This window comes from Salvelinus sp. IW2-2015, linkage group LG14 (genome assembly GCF_002910315.2).
Source record: "Salvelinus sp. IW2-2015 linkage group LG14, ASM291031v2, whole genome shotgun sequence".
Classification (NCBI taxonomy): Eukaryota; Metazoa; Chordata; class Actinopteri; order Salmoniformes; family Salmonidae; genus Salvelinus; species Salvelinus sp. IW2-2015.
In genome coordinates this window covers 12,816,338-12,833,173 of record NC_036854.1, presented here as the reverse complement: position 1 = coordinate 12,833,173, position 16,836 = coordinate 12,816,338, and the positions used below count along the sequence as shown (strand labels likewise).

Genomic DNA, 16,836 nt, shown 5'->3' with positions numbered 1-16,836 from the left:
GCCCTGTGATTGGAGAGCGTGAAGTGGAGCGAAGGGTCTAGCTAGTAGCTACCACACTCCCATCAGCTCAAGGCTGTTCCTTCCATCTCTCTGACTGTTGTAATCAGGCCCTGGAGCTGTCACTAAGGGGCATCGTTTCCTCACCACAATCACTTCGCCCCATTCACAGTCCAGAGATGCTGTCTGTTGATAAGGTGGCCCACTCACTTGAGTACGAGCAGGGTAGCTTCTGATAATAACTGATCCTTGCATCAGCAGTCTGGAGGTGGTAAAACAAGAGTGAGTCGACCTTGCAGTATTGTAATACAAGCACAATAAAATCACAGGGCAGAGAGAGGCTTTTTTGTTTTAGCAATTTATTGGGAAATTGTAATAAAACTGGTATTTTCCGGTATTGTTGTACGGTCTAGTGTAGGTCACAAATCCAAGAGGATAACATTAGAACATTCAATGGAACGTTCTGTGGTATACATCACTAAATCATTCACTCCAATCATTTTAATTGTACAACTGGAGCATAAACCTCTAGTCTATTCTGTTGTCAGTTCATTTGTATTAGCTCGCCCACATGCCAGATTCTCTGGGGTATTACCGACCATGAGAATAATTCATTATATTCTTGTCCTTGTTTGGGGGAAAACAACTTCATTGTTCCGTGCTCAGAAAGGCTAGAGAGATTATTACAAATGCTACGAGCGGTAGCAGAATTCAGGAAGTATCCATTGCGGTCTCTCCATGAAATTAACATTTCCTAATAATATTAGACCTTCTCTACCTTGTCTCATTTGTTATGTTGGGCCAGCAGCAGCCAGTGCAATGGAGAGGGGATAAGTACACGCAGTACATGGAGAGGGGATAAGTACACGCAGTACACAGGCCACTTGTTCTTTACCTTTGTGGATCCATGCAGAGCAAGAGAACAGATAAACAATATTTTTACAAAATCTCTCCCTCTTTTGTTTCTCTCTCTCGCTCCTTCTTCTCTCTATCTCTCTCTCTCTGTCCCTGTAAGCTTCCTCAAGGTGGTCTTGCATTGACAAATAGCCACGTCTACTGCAGACCACCCCAATCAGTCCTCTGCTGATCCCTCTCTATAATGCATGTTCCCCTACCCACTGTGTGGAATATGAATGACTTATTCTACACCTGTAATCCATTGGAGGCCATTGCAGGCAGTCAGTGTGGGAAGTAAAAGAGAAGTGAACTCAATATTGTCATGGCTTCTGGATGCATTTCTACAGCGTCTGTGCTGCTTTGAAGGCAAGAGCTATTACTGACCAGACTCAGAGAGGAGCAATCCACAAAGAACCAGAAAGTGATTGAGTTGTACTTTGGATAATATGTCTGTCTTTTAAGCACTGAAAGAGTACATATCTTAAGGTACCAAAGTCATTCAAATTGCCAGTCTTGGCAGAGAAGAAAGCATTCCATTCAACACCTGAGACATATCTGTCCTTTGGAGTTTCTACTATAGGACCATGCTACTGTGTCTGATTGCTATGATTCATCTTTGAATGATTCAGTTTCTTTATTTCTTTATTTTCTCATTTTGTTAGTCGTCTGATGCCCTTATTGCACCTACAGTCAACGTAAAGTAAACATTAAATCTTGTTCAAATCAAATTGCCTAGGAACAACACAAGCATCCATGTTCCTCGCCAGAACTAATTGCTTTTGAACTCCTAAGGGGAGATGCAGGGAATTGTGTGCTATTATTGACAGTGGAGGATGAATTAATATTAATAGCATTATACTGTAGAGCATCGGGAGGGTAGTGGAGAATGCAAAGGTCTCTAATTTGTTTCAGTATTGATGGAATATTCTGAATTAAGATCTGACACAATGCCTTGGCTGTGATAGATAGACACTGGTATTTTGGCTAAGACATTTCCAGCATTTAGCTTAGCCAGTTTGAATAAATATGCCCTATCCTTCTCTCCAGAAATTAGCAACAACAATATTGTATGTAATGGTTGGTTTATTAGTGCTGTACTGTAAATCGYCTGCAGGGAAAGATGAGGGAATAGGGAAGTTGTTGAGGCAGCATTTATTGATTTGGCTTTGGACTCTGTCTCAGCCCACTGACCACTTTGACCACAACTGTAATCTTTGCCTCTAACCAGACTATGAGGAATGAACACATCGGCGTGATGGAATGCTTGTGTCAGCGGTTCACAATATGTGCTTTATGGTACAGTACAATTCTCAGGAGAGCATGCTGTCCAATGTTGAAATGATGGTGGTATCCGGAATTACCTTTCAAAAATACATGTTTGTCCTTGGGTGGAAATCGTCAATCATGAAGATGTCCTAATACTTAGCATGCAGTGCTAATGGTTTGGTTGAACTGTGCTGTGAGCAGCAGGAGCAGAAAAGCAAGATCCTCTACCTCTATCCTCAGACAGTCATATTTGATTCATATTCTCTAAATGTCTCATGTCCTCACAGTATAACGAAGCTGGGATGCATTCAAATGAGCTGTGGCTGATGTAATGTAATGCTATCTCTACCTGCTGTGACCACGGTAGGAGGAGACCATGGCCTGATGGGAATCTAATCTCTAAACTCTCATGCAAATCACAAATCATAATCCCAGAACAGAGCAACAAGGGAAAGGTACAGGCAAAGGGCAACCAACAATAACACACCATCTGCTTAAATGAAAACAGCTATATTTGAATTCTCCCCGAAGATTTTACTACATTAGATGATGAACAGTGGTGGTGAAAGTCTTTCTCCTTTTCCACTCGCTTCTGAGTTTCTATCACGGTATGCAGGGCTGTAGCCGTGTCTCCAGTAGGTTCATGTCAATTAGAGTATGTGGAGATGTCACCATGCTAAGTAGAATGTATTCCTCTCAGTTTCCAGTTATGGCTTTCTCCTCTCATATATTCTCCTTCCCTGCAAAAGCACTGTCTCCGTGCCTGTTACTCCACATGTTAATAAAAGTCTTGACTAGGGCTGTTGCGGTGACCGTATTACCGCCACACCGGCGGTCAAGAGTCATAAAGGCAGTCAAATTCTACATGACCGTTTAGTCACTGTAATTAGGCTTCTCTATGCTCTGATGCTGCTGCTGGTCATTAGTAGCCTATCAAACTTGCTAACTGCCTGGTACTCAGCATTCCATTGTCCCTGTAATTACTCTGATATCAATGCAAATGTGTTTGAAAATCTGATCAAACACTTCATGAGAGCCCATGAGCTCATGTTGCACAACATTTCTATAGGCTATGCAATTGCGTGAGAAAACAGAGTGATGGCCGCTAATAAAAACATGAGGATCCCATCAGCTTTCTATAGGCTATAGCTACTATATTTATTTCTCAACTTTCCTAATATTAAGCACATTGCTTCTCTTTACGACAGGAGTACAGCCTACCTGGCTGACATGAAAATGAACCACAGGAAAAGCGTCCTCCATTCGCTATTTAAGTGCATAGATTACATGTATTTTTTCCCGCTGCCTCTGTTTTGATTCAGGTGCATGATAATGGTACATTCTAAATCGAAACAAATGTCACACATATATTATTTAGTATATGTAAAGACAAGATGAAATCAAGAAAAGTCTGGTGGGTGACAATTAGGGTTGCAAAGGGTCGGAAACTTTCCGGGAAACTTTCCATGGGAAGTTACCGGGAATTTTGGGAAGTTTGCTTAAATTCATCAAAAAAGTTAGCTTATAACAGTGAACCTTTTTTTGTGGAATACACATAAGGCCTTGTGGCATATTTTGGTTAAACTATCCCCAATTCAATGGCATTGCAACCCTCTGCATGCACAGTGCATTCTGCCATCATATGTACAGCTGATTCTCAAGATCTTGCACACTAATGAGATGCTATTGAGCCCACACTACTACACTGTCTGAGCCAAGGACTACATGCTTTCTGGTAAGTTTTGATTACAATACTGGGTGGGGTGAATATTTTATATGACATGCATTATTTTTTGTTAACTAGTAAATAGTAGCCTACAGCAAAGTGTGTTTAAATCATTTCTAACTTGTTAACAATTTCTACTAGTTCGTTTTTGCTACTATGTGGGTTTTAGCTTGCTTGAGCCTGCTAACTGAGGAGTGTTAATTCACCTGTTTCCATACATGTTTCATTTTAAAACAGTTATCTTACAAAGGAGTTGTTTAATCTAACTGCTTAACTATTTATCTGTATATAGAATTGTATTTTTTTTTTTTTACTCATTTCCCCCCTAATCTTTACAGGAAAATGCCATGGGCACTATCTGATGTGTGGAGACATTTCACTGCAGCTTATGTAGAAGGAAAAGCTGTCTACATTTGCAAATAATGTGCCAAATCATATGTGAAGAATGCAACAAAGATGCAGAATCATCTGGCCAAGTGCATAAAGTTCCCTCAGCGCTCACAACAAGCAACCTCTGACAAAAGTCCTTCTACTTCTATTCAAGGTGAAAATGATGAATCAGACACCTTATTGATAGCAACAGCTCATGGTCCTCCTGGAATCTGATGTTTATTTGACTCAATGGAGGAACGTAGTCAGAGAAATGCTGATGAATGTCTTGCTCGAGCTGTGTATACAACTGGTTCACCTCTGATGCACACAGGCAATGTGTATCGGAAGAGATTTTATACACATCTAGATGTGTATAAGAGACAGCCCATACTGCTTTTATTTATTTACTTTTTTGCTCTATGGCACACCAGTATCTCTACTTGCACATGATCATCTGATGATTTATCACTCCAGTGTTAATCTGCTAAATTGTAATTATTCGATTTATTGCCTACCTCCTCATGCCTTTTGCACACATTGTATATAGATTCTCTTTTTTCTACCATGTTATTGACTTGTTTATTGTTTACTCCATGTGTAACTCTGTGTTGTTGTCTGTTCACACTGCTATGCTTTATCTTGGCCAGGTCGCAGTTGCAAATGAGAACTTGTTCTCAACTAGCCTACCTGGTTAAATAAAGGTGAAAAAAATAAAAAATTAACATCACACCCATTGGCTGTGCTTCTCATGCATTGAATATTCTCCTCAAGGACATCATGGCACTGAAAACAATGGATACACTCTAGAAGAGAGCCAAGGAAAATGGTTAGGTATATGAAGGGTCATCAAGTTATAGCAGCAATCTACTTCACCAAGCAAAGTGAGAAGAATAAGAGCTCCACATTGAAGCTGCTCAGCAACACCCGTTGGGGTGGTGTTGTCATCATGTTTGACAGTCTCCTGGAGGGGAAGGAGTCTCTCCAAGAAATGGCCATATCACAGTCTGCCGATATGGACAGCCCCATCAAGAGGATCCTCCTGGATTATGTATTTTGGGAGAGAGTGATAAGCAGCCTGAAACTCATGAAATCTATAGCAGTAGCCATTGCACAGATTGAGGGAGACAATGCTATCCTGTCTGATGTTCAGACTCTGCTTGCAGATTTAAGAGAAGAAATCTGTACTGCCCTGCCCACTTCACTGTTACTCCAAGCAGAGGAAACTGCAGTTCTGAAATACATCAAAAAACGTAAAGACTTCTGCCTGAAGCCCATACAAGCCGCAGCGTACATGTTGGACCTCAAGTATGCTGGCAAGAGCATCCTGTCTGGTGCAGAGATCAACAAGGCCTATGGTGTCATTACTACCGTGTCTTGCCACCTTGGCCTGGATGAGGGCAAGGTTATTGGCAGTCTGGCGAAGTACACTTCCAAGCAAGGGCTTTGGGATGGAGATCCAAATGTCAGTCGTGCCAAAATATCTCATCCGCCACCTGGTGGAAGGGACTTTGTGGATCTGAGGCTCTTTCCTCTGTTGCCTCCATCATCCTCCAAATCCTACCAACATCAGCCGCCTCAGAGTGCAATTGGTCCTTGTTTGGGAACATACACACCAAAACACACAACAGGCTGACCAATACAAGGGTTGAAAAACTGGTGGCCATCTGGGCAAATTTGAGGCTTTTTGAGCCTGACAACGAGCCATCCTCAACAAGGTTGGAAAGTGACAGTGAAGATGAGGCCTCAGAGTCTGATGTTCAAGAGGTGGACATTGAGGAGGTCCAGGGAGAAGACATGGAAGCCTGAGAGAAAGACAACCAAAGCTTTAGTTTTTAGACTATCATTGTACGTGTTTTTGGGAGATGTGATGGATCATTGGGGATCATTCAATATTCCCTTTTGTTGTTCAGTGAAATCATCCCATGTGAAGAGTCAACTCATTTAATTAAAGTTCAATTCGTAACTAAATTGTTTTTTACATTTTCTATTGGAAGGATTTAATAATTTGCAATTATGTCTACTTATAAAAAGGTAAAAGGTTTATGTTTCTGTATCCATATGATATGGTAAATATATCCAATGCAAAAAACATCTACATTTAATGGTATTACTATAAATTTGCGTATTCCCTCTAATTCCCATATATTCCCGTTAATTTCCACGGAAAGTTTCCATCTCTGAATATTCCCCAAAATGTGCAACCCTAGTGACAATATTAGCCTATCACTTGTCAATTGTATGTTATCACTTGTGAATGATGAGAAACAAAGAAACAAAGCCTTATTTTTGTGAATTTTTAGAATCACCTCATGTAGCCTAGCCCATAGGCCTATATGTTTTAATAAGGTTAATATCACAACTAAAGTGGCCAAATAACTTTTTTTAAATGAAGCACATTAATTAAGGGGTGTAGCGCCTAACTGTCATACATAAGCAGCTCGTGAGTTTCACGTTTGGGCAAGAACATTTTCACCATAAAAATTTACCTTTATAATAATAAATAAATAATAATAAAAACATTACATGCACAATTTCATTTGCGGTCACTTTTGATAATGGTGGTTTCCGCTAATGGCACATTCACGCGTATAGCCTTCTACATTGTGTGCATTGCTGCAAGTATAATGTGAAGAAATAGCCTAATAGTTTATCAACATTTTAAGGTAAATGTTCTGACCTGTTGCGTCAGCCACATTGCATATGAAGGTGTTTTGATGCTAGTGGTTGTATTCATTTGTGATCTATTGCATCCAACAACTGTCCAAGACTATGTTTGGAATATTTATTTCTCGCACAGAATAGAATTAGGTCAACTTTTGTACTATGGGGGATAGTAGATTGACATAGGCTAGTGCTTTTGCTGTTCGTTAGGCCTACTCATCTTGTTGGCTGACGAAATGTAAATGTGGACAGTTCTTCCAATATGCACCTCGGAATTGGATAAGGACGTGCGCAGTTGCGTCCCGGATGTGTCTGTCTTCATTTGTAGCCTGAGAAAGACCTGATCACGTGACGGAGAGCCATGTGAGTGAGAGGGCTTCCGATAGCGCAGCACGCTCAGGGAGAAGGGCACAACGCAGCACTCCGGGCCGCAAAATGCCCAAAAACATTTAGGGTGCAGTAAGGCCACAAAGGGAATGCCGGCGTGAATTTCGAGGCATTATCAAGTGCTTGTCAATTTGTGAATGAGAGACTATTGGAGTGTGCACAGCCTGTGCAAAAAAAAACAAGCAGAGCTCATGCCTTTCAAGCGACTTTTTCCAAATCATCATTAGAATCTCATCATGCGGCCTTACAATGTGTTAAAAGCCAAAACATGTAGCCCAACGTTTGTAGAACTGGATTTACATAATTCTAAATTTCTACTTTATTCAGCTTTGTTCAAGTTGTATTCCTCATACTATAAAATAATATAAAATAATTATCCGGAATTATAAGCAAATATTGTCTGCTAAATGAACTAGTGTAGCCCACAGCCATTTGGCATAGCCACATCAGGACAACTCAGTATGCTCTTCTGTTCTTCTGAAATAGACTACAATTTTTTGGGGGGGACTATTCATATCATGCTTCTTTAGACCTGCCTAAAATAAATGGATTTATTGTGAAAGTATAGGCTATATTACATGGATTTATTGTGTGGAAGCCAGGAGATGCTAAATGTGTTTATGTTAATTAATGATCGATCAATTACCGTGAGACCGACAGTTGTTTGCTTGACAATCACCGGCTGACGACATTTCGTCACTGCCATAGTCTTGACAGAGCCATTTGCATGATTTGTTTCCCGTGGTCTACATTGATATTGTTCTCAGGACCGTTTACTTTAGCAAATGCTAAATTGAAACCCTGCAGAGGGGGTATTGCTGCGCAGCAATTGGGGGGGGGTTAGTGCCTCCAGAGAGAGATAATTCCTGGTTGTCAGGGTAATGATTCATATTTCAGTGGCACGAAATGGGAAGGATTAATTATGTCGGTATTTGTGATGACTCCCTCTGCCTGCTTCTGTGACAGTGACGTTCATGCGTCATGTATTTGGTGTTGTTTCTGTGAATGTATGGCCAAAATGTTTTTATATCTGCTCTGTTCTGTGTATGGCTGTTATTGTTCCGAGACAGTATTCTATTCATTGTATGTTATTCATCTGTTTTGTTCCTTGGTTGTTTGTCTTGTCTAGTTTGTTTGGTTTCTAGAGGATTGCTCCATATTGCTGCAGCATAAGGCACATCTAGACACTATCTCAGGCCAAAGGCAATCGAGGGGCTAAATAAAAGCCTGGACTTTACTAATTAATCCCTATTTCTCAAAAGCTTAGAACACATGGTAATGGTGGTGTGTGTGTGTGCTTCTCTCTTCCACACTCTATGCTTCTCTCACTCTACCTCTCTCTCACTGCCAGCTCCAACACCCAGGGGTCGTATAATTGTGTACAGTGCGTTCAGAAAGTATTCAGACCCCTTGACTTTTTCCACATTTTGTTAGGTTACAGCCTTATTCTAAAATGGAATAAATTGTCCCCCCCCCCCTCAATCGAAACACAATACCCCATAATGACAAAGCAAATATTTTTTTAAATACATTTTTACATAAGTATTCAGACCCTTTACTAAGTACTTTGTTGAAGCACCTTTGGCAGCGATTACAGCCTTGAGTCTTCTTGGGTATGACGCTACAAGCTTGGCACACTTGTACTTGGGGAGTTTCTCCCATTCTTCTCTGCAGATCCTCTCAAGCTCTGTTCGGTTGGATGGGGAGCGTCGCTACACATCTATTTTCAAGACTCTCCAGAGATGTCCGATCGGGTTCAAGTCCGGGCTCTGGCTAGGCTACTCAAGGACATTCAGAGACTTATCCTGAAGCCACTCCTACATTGTCTTGGCTGTGTGGTTAGGGTTGTTGTCCTGCTAGAAGGTGATCCAGGTTTTCATGAAGGATCTCTCTGTACTTTGCTCCGTTCATCTTTCCCTCGATCCTGACTAGTCTTCCAGTCCCTGCCGCTGAAAAACATCCCCACAGCCTGATGCTGCCACCACCATGCTTCACCGTAGGGATGGTGCCAGGTTTCCAAAGAGTTCAATCTTGGTTTCATCACACCAGAGAATCGTGTTTCTCATGGTCTGAGAGTAGTCCTTTAGGTGCCTTTTGGCAAACTCCAAGCGGGCTTTTATGTGCCTTTTACTGAGGAGTGGCTTCCGTCTGGCCACACTACAATAAAGGCCTGATTGGTGGTTGTACTTCTGCAGAGATGGTTGTCCTTCTGGAATGTTCTCCCATCTACACAGAGGAACTCTGGAGCTCTGTCAGAGTGATCATCGGGTTCTTGGTCAACTCCCTGACCAAGGCCCTTCTCCCCCGGCTGCTCAGATTGACCGGGCGGGCCAGCTCTAGGAAGAGTCTTGGTGGATACCACTGTGTTCTTGGGGACCTTCAATGCTGCATAAATGTTTTGGTACCCTTCCCCAGATCTGTGCCTTGACACAATCCTGTCTCGGAGCTCCACGGACAATTCCTTCGAGCTCATGGCTTGCTTTTTGCTCTTACATGCACTGTCAACTTTGGGTCCTTATATAGACATGTGTGTGCCTTTCCAAATAATGTCCAATCAATTAAATTTACCACAGGTGGACTCCAATCAAGTTGTAGAAACATCTCAAGGATGATCAATTGCAACAGGATGCAGCTGAGCTCAGTTTTGAGTCTCATAGCAAAGGGTCTGAGTACTTATGTAAATAAGGTATTTCTACTTTTAATACATTCGCAAACATTTTTTAACCTGTTTTCACTTTGTCATTATGGGGTATTGTGTGTTGATTGATGGGATAAAAAAAAAAATACATTTTAGAATATTGCTGTAACGTACAAAGTGTGGAAGAAGTCAAGGGGTCTGAATACATTCTGAATGCACTGTATGGTGTGTAATCGTGTTCACCCAGGGAAGGGGCTGCTGCCCACTGCAGGCTGCCCAGAGAGGGGGACCAACATTATGAATGCCCATACTCTGGCGACTGACATGGTGCTTCGGCATCCTGAGGGGCTGCCCTGAGAGGAAAGGAATCTACCGTATCTCTGCTCTGTATCTATTGAGCGGTCTGAATGTAAATCTTAAACAGACGTTTATTAATACATAATATCTGTGTTTGTTTTGAGATCAGAAGACTGATCGTGATAACAAGGCTGTTATGACCAGAGGGACTTGAGATGTTATTTCTGCTACTCCCATGACGCCCAGCCTCTTAGCATGTTTAAGAAGGCCCCATATTCACCCCCTGGAGCCGAACATAAAACGGAGCCAAAATTGCATCAAAACACACTCATAAATTATCCCAGAGGCATTGCATTGTAAACTAGTGTCTTACATTTTGATGTTAGCAGGTTCCTCTTAGGATTTTCAAAGAATGTTTACAGTGGGGAAGTTTTAATGTATAATGTTGCCTCCTGCTAATGTTCATTATTGCACTGCAGCAGTCTTAGCTGTAACTCTAGGTTATCTCTAATCAGAGACTGATTCAGAGTCCGACCTGGGACAACAGATCAGTGGAATGTCTGGTCAATCAGCGACATTACCGCTAAATCAATCCATTACCTACCAGGGAGAAAAGAAAACCAGCAGTACTGCTGTACAGACAAGGCTCCGATTTGGGAACCATTGCGATAGACCTATCAGTCCACAGAGTAAGTGGCATGTAATCAAGGAGACGACTAGACCAGAAACACCCAATGTCTCATTATTACAGAACACTTCCCATTTACAGTTTCAGTAGAGTTGTTTGATGATTGCATCAATAGCCCCCTTCAATATAGCAATCAAATCAAACAGTCAGTGGCCTTATTTGACTCTATCAAACCCTTGTTGGAACACTATACTATAGACTATGACCTACAGAGAGCTCCGAAAGTTTTGGGACAGTTACATACATAGTCCCCCCATTATAGGGGACCAAAAGTATTGGGACAAATTCACTTATGTATTAAATTAATACAAATTGAGTATTTGGTCCCATATTCCTAGAACACAATGATTACATCAAGCTTGTGACTCTACAAACTTGTTGGATGCATTTGGTGTTTGTTTTGGTTGTGTTTCAGATTATTTGTGCCCGATAGAAATGAATGGTAAATAACGTATTGTGCCGTTTTGGAGCCCCTTTTATTGTAAAGAAGAATAGAATGTTATGGATAATCCTGAATGAATCGCGAATAATGACGCACAAATATCATACCCCCCCAAAAATGCTAACTTCCCCTGTTATTGTAATGGTGAGGGGTTAACATGTCTTGGGGGTATGATATTTGTGTGTCTATAACTTTTTCACTCGTCATTAGACACGATTCATTCAGGATTATCTGTAATCATGGTAGCATCCACATGAATGTAGAAGTGTTCAGAAACATATTTTATTGTTATTTACAATTAATGTGCCTCCAAAATGACACAATACGTTATTTACCATTCATTTATATTGGGCACAACATAATCTGTAACACAACCATAAGAAACAGAAAATGATTCCAACAAATGTTTTGAGTCACAAGCTTGATACCCTCAAATTAAAGCTGACAGTCTGCACTTTAACCTCATCATTTCAAATCCAAAGTACTGGAGTACAGAGCCAAAACAACAAAAGTTGTCACTGCCCCAATACTTTTGGAGCTCACTGTATGTGTCATGTTGACATACACTGAATATACAAAACATTAAGAACACCTGCTATTTCCTTGACATAGACTGACCAGGTGAATCCAGGTGAAAGCTATGATCCCTTATTGATGTCACTTGTTGGGGGCAACTCAATATAAGGAAGGTGTTTGTAATGTTTGGTATGCTCAGTGTATGTGTGTTGTAATATGAATGATGTATAAATTGCATAAAACTCCATTGACATGCAGACTGTGTAATGTAACATTCTCATTGGAGCTTCTGGCCTTTACATTTTTCGATGCACCGTGTGCATTTGGCCTATTTTAGTATTCACTGTGTACTGCTGTGTAAACACAACTGACTGGTTTGTACTTCAGTGTCACTTTCTGTCTCTCACAACTTCTAATTAGGGTCAGTAGCCATGCATGTCTGTAAATCCATGTCTGTAAATCCATGTCTGCAGCCCCTTGGTTGGTTTTGTATGTATCAAAACAGAGATTATCCCAGAATGTCTGTTTATGTCACATACGTAGTACAGAAAAACAGTTCTGCATGTTTGTTTTATCCCACAACTGGTCTAGTAATAAGTTTTTGCTGTGTATCTCTCAAATGTAGAAAACATGGCTGGTTGAAATATGGTTGTTTGACCTCGTTCAGTCAACTCAATCACAAAATGGTATTACCACCCTGTCTTTTAAGATGATATTTTTTGATTGTCACATGGCAGGTTACCGCTGTTTCTAGGATGTGACTCTTAATAGATGTTCACCAAGAATAGAAATAGACAGTAGACTTTCTGCTTTCAAATGCTCATTACCTCATCCTCTGCAAAATGCATTTAATTATTTTCCTCATTCTTAACTTGAGTTTCTAGACATAATGTAGTTATCACTGTATCACTCAATGCTCCATTTATACTTAACAAAAATATAAATGCAACAATTTCTAAGATTTGACTGAGTTACAGGTCATATAAGGAAATCAGTCAATTGAAATAAATTCATTAGGCCCTAATCTATGGATTTCACATGACTGGGAATACAGATATGCATCTGTTGGTCACAGATACCTTTTTAAAAAAAAGGAGGGGTGTGGGTCAGAAAACCAGTCAGTATCTGGTGTGACCACCATTTGCATCATGCAGCGTGACACATCTCCTTTGTATAGAGTTGATCAGGCTGTTGATTGTGGGCTGTGGAATTTTGTCCCACTCTTCAATTAGTGTGCGAAATTGCTGGATATTGGCGGGAATTGGAACCCTGTCGTACACGTCTATCCAGAGTATCCCTAACATGCTCAATGGGTGACATATCTGGTGAGTATGCAGGCCATGGAAGAACTGGGACATTTTCAGCTTCCAGAAATTGTGTACAGATCCTTGCGACATGGGGCTGTGCATTATCATGCTAAAACATGAAGTGATGACAGCAGATGCATTTTACGAAAATGGGCCTCAAGATCTCATCATCTCTGTGCATTCAAATTGGCATCGATAAAATGCAATTGTGTGTGATGTCCGTAGCTTATGCCTGCCCATACCATAACCCCACTATGGAGCACTCTGTTCACAACGTTGACATCAGCAAACCGCTCGCCCACACAACACCATACACGAGGTCTGCGGTTGTGAGGCCGGTTTGACGTACTCCCAAATTCTCTAAAACGACGTTGGAGGCGGCTTATGGTAGAGAAATGAACATAAAATTATCTGGCAACAGCTCTGGTGGACATTCCTGCAGTCAACATGCCAATTGCACGCTCCCTCAAAACATGAGACATCTGTGGTATTGCGTTGTATGACAAAACTGCACATTTTAGAGGGGCCTTTTATTGTCCCCAGCACAAGGTGCACCTGTGTAATGATCATGCTGTTTAATCAGCTTCTTGATATGCCATACCTGTCAGGTGGATAGATTATCAGGGAAGTAAACAAATTTGTGCACACAATTTGAGAGAAATAAGCTTTTTGTGCATATGGAACATTTCTGGGATCTTTTATTTCAGCTCATGAAACATGGGACCAACACTTTACATGTTTATATTTTTGTTCAGTGTACATCTTGGGGGAATATGTGCTTTTGCTTTTGTACCATGAGATCTGTCAGTAGATCATGAGCAGCCCTCAAGGCAGCCTGTTGGGAACTCAGAACACTGCTATTACAATGCCCTCAATGTGTTTCATCTTATCAGACAGAGATTATTTAGGTTTGTTTGTTGGAGGCAGCAGGTAGCCTAGCGGTTAGAGCGTTGGGTCAGTAACTGAAATGTATCTAGTTCGAATCCCTGAGCCTACACAATGTTCCCTTGAGCAAGGCACTTAACCCTAATTGCTCAAGAGTTGCTGTTAATCATGGTCGACCCTGGCCACGACCCCACTCTCAGGGGGAGTTGGATATGCAAAAAAATACATTTCCAATTTAGATGTGTGTATTAGTACACAGTTCTGAAATAGGACCAATATAAGCAATTTCTCAGTTGACTGAGTGTATGTGTCTGCTCCAGTTCTCAGGGCTCTACCTCCTGTCCTTCGTCATCATCGTGCTGGGTCTGGTCCTCTACACCTCTTCCTCTACCTACGTGGCTCAGGACCCGCGCATCTACAAGCAGTTCCGCAACGCCGGCCACCCCATTACGGACACGCCCACTCTGGGGCCCCTGGAACCCTCGGTGACCTATACCAGCCTGAGGCAGGAGATAGAGGAGGAACCTCGCATCAGGGTGGCCTGAGGGGGTGGAGCCTAATCATCCACTGCACCGCCTCCCAGATTCTGTACAGAGAGAATGATAATGATCACTGAATGATAAAGATATAATCATGTAGCAAACAAGCAAAAGTACACTGTGATCACAAACTGTGAATAGATAGCAGTGACTATTTCAGATTGAGGATTTGTTTCATGTATAGAAATATACTGTTCCCCCATCACATTCCCTCTTACTGTACATTTGACATGTTTAAAAAGGTTTTGTGTTAAAGGCTTGTGTAAATGGTGACTGTTTCTTTTTRACATCAGCACAGAACTTTATTGGATTTTAAGATTTGAATTTGAGCTGTGGGTCTAGCTCTCCCATATACTTTATTCCAGTGTTGTATTGTTCCCTCAGAGATAAGATAAAGTAATACACAGACTTACCATGAGTCAGTGCCTTACAATGTATTACTGTTGTGTGTTAGAGCTGCACATTATAAATGGCCCCTTCCTTGTGAGCCCAGAATTGTCTGAAGACATTGGATACTGATGTGGCCCCTCAATTTATATTAATAAACTCTATTTAGAGCACTGTGGATTGCTTCTCTGCATTACATTTAGTCTGCCCTTACAACTACTTACTAAACCACACATATATCCAACTTTCCATGTTGGAGACATTATCTCCTGAGGCCAATGGGTATAAAGACAAATATATCAGGATTCCTAATGAAGCAAAGTGATTATTGTACATTTGTTTCATTGTTCATACGTACACTGAACTCGCGTGGATAGAAAAAAAATGTGATGATTACAATGCACATGTCATTCCAGAATTGTGATGTTCTGTTTAACTGATTGTCCAGCTGTTGGATTGTATTTTAATTGTGTTGCTTTTTATTCCCTGCTGGATTTTATCCAAAGCACATTAATGGAATGATTTGGAACATATTTCTTTCAAAGTAATATTATCCTCTGTTTTTTGTATTCTATTTGATGTTGGTGTATTGGAGCCCTTGCTGTCAGAAGTGTTGCTTAAAATAAAGTATCTTGGTCTGAAACGCAGAGAAACGGAAATATCACACCACTCAAAACATGGTGAAGATTTGTAGCAAATAAACACACAGAAACAATATTTACCACTGAAGATTGGTAGAGTGGTTGTGCAGATTCATATGCTATCACTGGGTCAGAACCACATCCACAATTCATTACTGAGTGCAGGTCCACACCTACAACACTGAAAGAGCAGGTCATGTTGAAACAGTTACTTGTTCATTTTCATTATATTCTGGAACATGTGTAACGTTCATTTTGCCAGACTCAGCAAATGTAATTTGGTCATAGGGACCAGATTGCAATATCTTATATCATAGGGTTTTTCCTAAACTTTATATGATATGGTAAAGTGGGTCTGCACATACAGTATGCAGCAGGATGTTATGCCAAAATCAATTTATATGGAATATCAGAGGGAAAACATGGATCTCTTACTTTGCATACCGCATTGCACTTCAAATACAAGTCACAACCTTAACATTGCCAAAAGTTTAAAGGAAAGGTTGCTGTCTTGTGTAAGGCCTAAATGTGCTATCAATATTCTTTAGATGTGTTGGTACTTAGGCTGTAATTTGCTTAAATCACCTAGATTAATTAAAATAGTAGCATACTGATTACATATTGTACCCAATGGGTAAGCCTAAACCTTCAACTGAAACTTAAGACCTCATATAGCAGTGGCATATGATGTAAACAGAGAAGAATCTGCAGTAATTTACCATTTTGATATTTGCATGTTCTAGGTGGATTGGCTGTGGTAATGTCTATTAACTGTAAATTGTTTTCAAATAAAATACTTTGTCAAACAGAGATTGAGAGAATTGTGTGATTTATACAAACGTCATCCTGATGATGATCACCACGCAATTTGTTGAAGATTGTTTTAACTAATGTAGCGAAATGGTACAACCCGAACAGCTGCTCTTGATTTAGATCGGCTCGGTTCAGTTAGCATTTTTAGAATAGCCTATTCATCTTTTGGTACACTATACACTACCGTTCAAAAGTTTGGGGTCACTTAGAAATGTCCTTGTTTTTGAAAGAAAGGCATTTTTTTGTCCATTAAAATAACATCAAATTGATCAGAAATACAGTGTAGACATTGTTAATGTTGTAAATGACTATTGTAGCTGGAAACGGCAGATTTTCTATGGAATATCTACATAGGCGTACAGAGGCCCATTATCAGC

General features: G+C 40.7%; 1 protein-coding gene across 1 annotated transcript in view; it reads left to right on the top strand.

Annotated features, from left to right (window-relative positions):
* The window catches only part of LOC111973418 (solute carrier family 35 member F1), a 118,496-nt gene extending 102,040 nt beyond the window's left edge, over nt 1-16,456 (top strand). The window contains exon 8 of the mRNA XM_024000783.1: nt 14,400-16,456. Within this exon, the coding sequence (XP_023856551.1) occupies nt 14,400-14,624 (225 nt within the window). The 3' untranslated portion in view covers nt 14,625-16,456. The remainder of the gene's footprint in view (nt 1-14,399) is intronic.
* Nucleotides 16,457-16,836: the final 380 nt, after the last annotated feature.